This window comes from Penaeus chinensis, chromosome 32 (assembly GCF_019202785.1).
Source record: "Penaeus chinensis breed Huanghai No. 1 chromosome 32, ASM1920278v2, whole genome shotgun sequence".
Classification (NCBI taxonomy): Eukaryota; Metazoa; Arthropoda; class Malacostraca; order Decapoda; family Penaeidae; genus Penaeus; species Penaeus chinensis.
This window is the reverse complement of record NC_061850.1, coordinates 20,622,410-20,624,909: the sequence shown is the minus strand read 5'-3', so window position 1 is coordinate 20,624,909 and position 2,500 is coordinate 20,622,410. Positions and strand designations below refer to the sequence as shown.

Here is a 2,500-nt window from a genome sequence, read left to right as displayed (position 1 = left end):
AGTTTATACAACCTTTACTCTACTATGTTGGGCTTTCCTAAAGTTCTAAAACTAATGTCTTCTTCATTGCTCTCATACCAGCTGATTGGCTAGACTATATACTTATCTATGCCTCACATGATAAGTTAGAAAAGATTTCTCCAACTTAAATCGCTAGAATACTTCTTTGCACTGTAACACAGACTGAAGCAAACTTGTTCTTTCATCATGTTGCCACAAAATTACTTGTAGCTCTTTGCACTTTTGCCAATCATAAAAGGACAGTGTTTGGAAAACAGGCTCGGCACGTATAAGTACTTAAATATCACCTTCAAATATTTTCTTGTAATTATCAATTCTTGAAATATCTACAACCTTTGGGAAGAACGGTATCAGGATTTTTTTTCTGTCGTACAAAAGTTTTAACACACTAAACTCAATACGTGCAATAAATTAAACTGCTCAGTCGCTTACAAACTTCAGTGCAACAACCACACCCTTGTCATTGTCAGCACCATTACATTACTTTTTTGGGTTACAATAAGTAGCAAACAATTAAAATGCCTTGAATAATGCCCATACAAAATGGTTGTCTAAAAATATATATCACAAGTGAGTTAATCAGCTGATGTAACCTTCCTCAACAACTCTTCATGACTTAATGAATAATTTCAGATGACTATACAACTTAACTGTGAAGTTCCTCTTGGAAACATGTAACTCCTGGACTATTCTATGACACATTGTGATGTTTTTTTTTCTTTTATTTCTTTGTAGATGCTAATAAGGCTTCCATGTCATCCTGTAAAAAGAGAGAAATTTGGTTTAATCTTTAAAAAAGATAAATGGAACTCACAGTTCCCTAGTGTTCACTGATGCATTTACTGACCAAACAGCTATGTGCTATGCTCATAGAGATTTTGTTATAGAAATATATATATCAATGAAAACTTTATAAAAATATGAACTACTGGATGTTTTATTTCCATACCTTCCATCCTAAGAACTCTGCCATCTTCACACAGCCTTCATCGCAGTCACCAAGCAGAGCAACATCTCGAATATTGTTGGGTGAATCAAGAGCAAGTCCTGCACTGCCGAACATGCCTTGCAACATTGCCATCATTGGATCCACTGTCCCTGCTTTTTCCCGGTTGATAAGAAGACGTGGACACATGGCAGGAACACTGTTTATGAAAAAAAAATTAGACTTGAAAAAAAAAAGGATAAACACGAAGAAACATTGCGACTAATCTGTGGAAAAAATGGCAACAAGATAATAAGATTACCAGATAGATAGCTATATAGAATGATATGACAAGACAAAACATAGAAGAACCTAGAAGTGTTCACCATAAGGATCAACAGTCTTAACTGCCAAACATTCCAGAAGAGACAAAGACTACAAAGTTTCTTATTAACTGGCAGCATTAAATACAGAGACAACTGAAATGCTTCTGAAGTCCTCATTTTGACAAGCATACAATAAGCATACACCTTCCAAAAGTATTCCAAATATGACAAACTCACTTGTCAACAAGGGATGCAAATGGCTGAACGGTTAAGGAAGTTCCAAGGATGATCAGCAGGTCGCATTTAGGGAAGTCTGACTGCATGAGCTGGAAGAACCGGACGGGAAGACTCTCTCGGAAAAAGATGATGTCAGGCTTCACAAGACCACTACAGTCAGTGCATGTTGGAATGTTGTCCTTGAAGATTTCCTCTGCAATCAGGCTTAGCATGAATTTCTATGGTCTTCACATTACTATAATTGTGATATTCTAATGGGCTTGACTGGGAACTATGTATAAACATATTGCACTTTATCTCACAACTTCCTTAAGAGACAATGGCTTCCACCACAATGATAATATATGTAAGATGGTATTCATACCTTTGACCCACTCCTGACTGTACTCCTTCCGGCAGTTGAGACAGTGGGAGGTCCTGAATGTGCCATGTGCCTCTACTACTTTGTCAGCAGGAAGTCCAGCTACATGCTCCAGGGTGTCAATATTCTATGCGAGAGTGAGAAAGAACGAACAAGAAAAATATAAAATTACCTTATAAAGAAAACATAAAAAAACAAGCAAAGTAGTTATTCATATTAAACATATATAACACCTCAAAACAATACAGAACAACAATGATCACATGAAGCCTTCTTCCTGGATCTCCAAATACCCTGAACAACACCATACCTGGGTGTAATGCCTTAGAAGCAAGCCTTTGTCGTGGAGCAAGCGGATGAACCAGTGGGACGGGGTAGGGGCAAAGGACCCTGGATAAAGCTCCTTGGCCAGGACAAAGAAGGGCTTGGGGTTGTTGCGGAAGTATTCAATATCGAAGATGGCTTCTGGGAAGGGAAGATTGTATTTCTCCAGATTGCTGTAGAGCCCTGTGCCAGGAGTCCGGAAGTCAGGGATACCTTGAAATTTGAACAGTAAAGAGATAAGCATTGTGTCTTGGACTTATAATGATAACAATAACACCAATAATAATAATAGTAATAGTAGTAGTA

At 37.6% G+C, this 2,500-nt stretch overlaps 1 protein-coding gene across 2 annotated transcripts in view; it reads right to left on the bottom strand.

The window, feature by feature from the left end:
- Positions 1 to 2,500, bottom strand: part of LOC125042564 (NAD-dependent protein deacetylase sirtuin-2-like) — a 17,661-nt gene that overhangs the window by 2,112 nt on the left and 13,049 nt on the right. For both annotated transcript variants that reach the window (XM_047638272.1, XM_047638273.1), the window contains 5 exons: positions 2,181 to 2,407; positions 1,874 to 1,997; positions 1,510 to 1,702; positions 971 to 1,166; positions 1 to 781 (listed from right to left, as the gene is read on the bottom strand). The exon at positions 1 to 781 is cut by the window's left edge and continues 2,112 nt beyond it. In XM_047638272.1, coding sequence (XP_047494228.1) covers positions 743 to 781; positions 971 to 1,166; positions 1,510 to 1,702; positions 1,874 to 1,997; positions 2,181 to 2,407 — 779 coding nt within the window. In that variant the 3' untranslated portion in view covers positions 1 to 742. The remainder of the gene's footprint in view (positions 782 to 970; positions 1,167 to 1,509; positions 1,703 to 1,873; positions 1,998 to 2,180; positions 2,408 to 2,500) is intronic.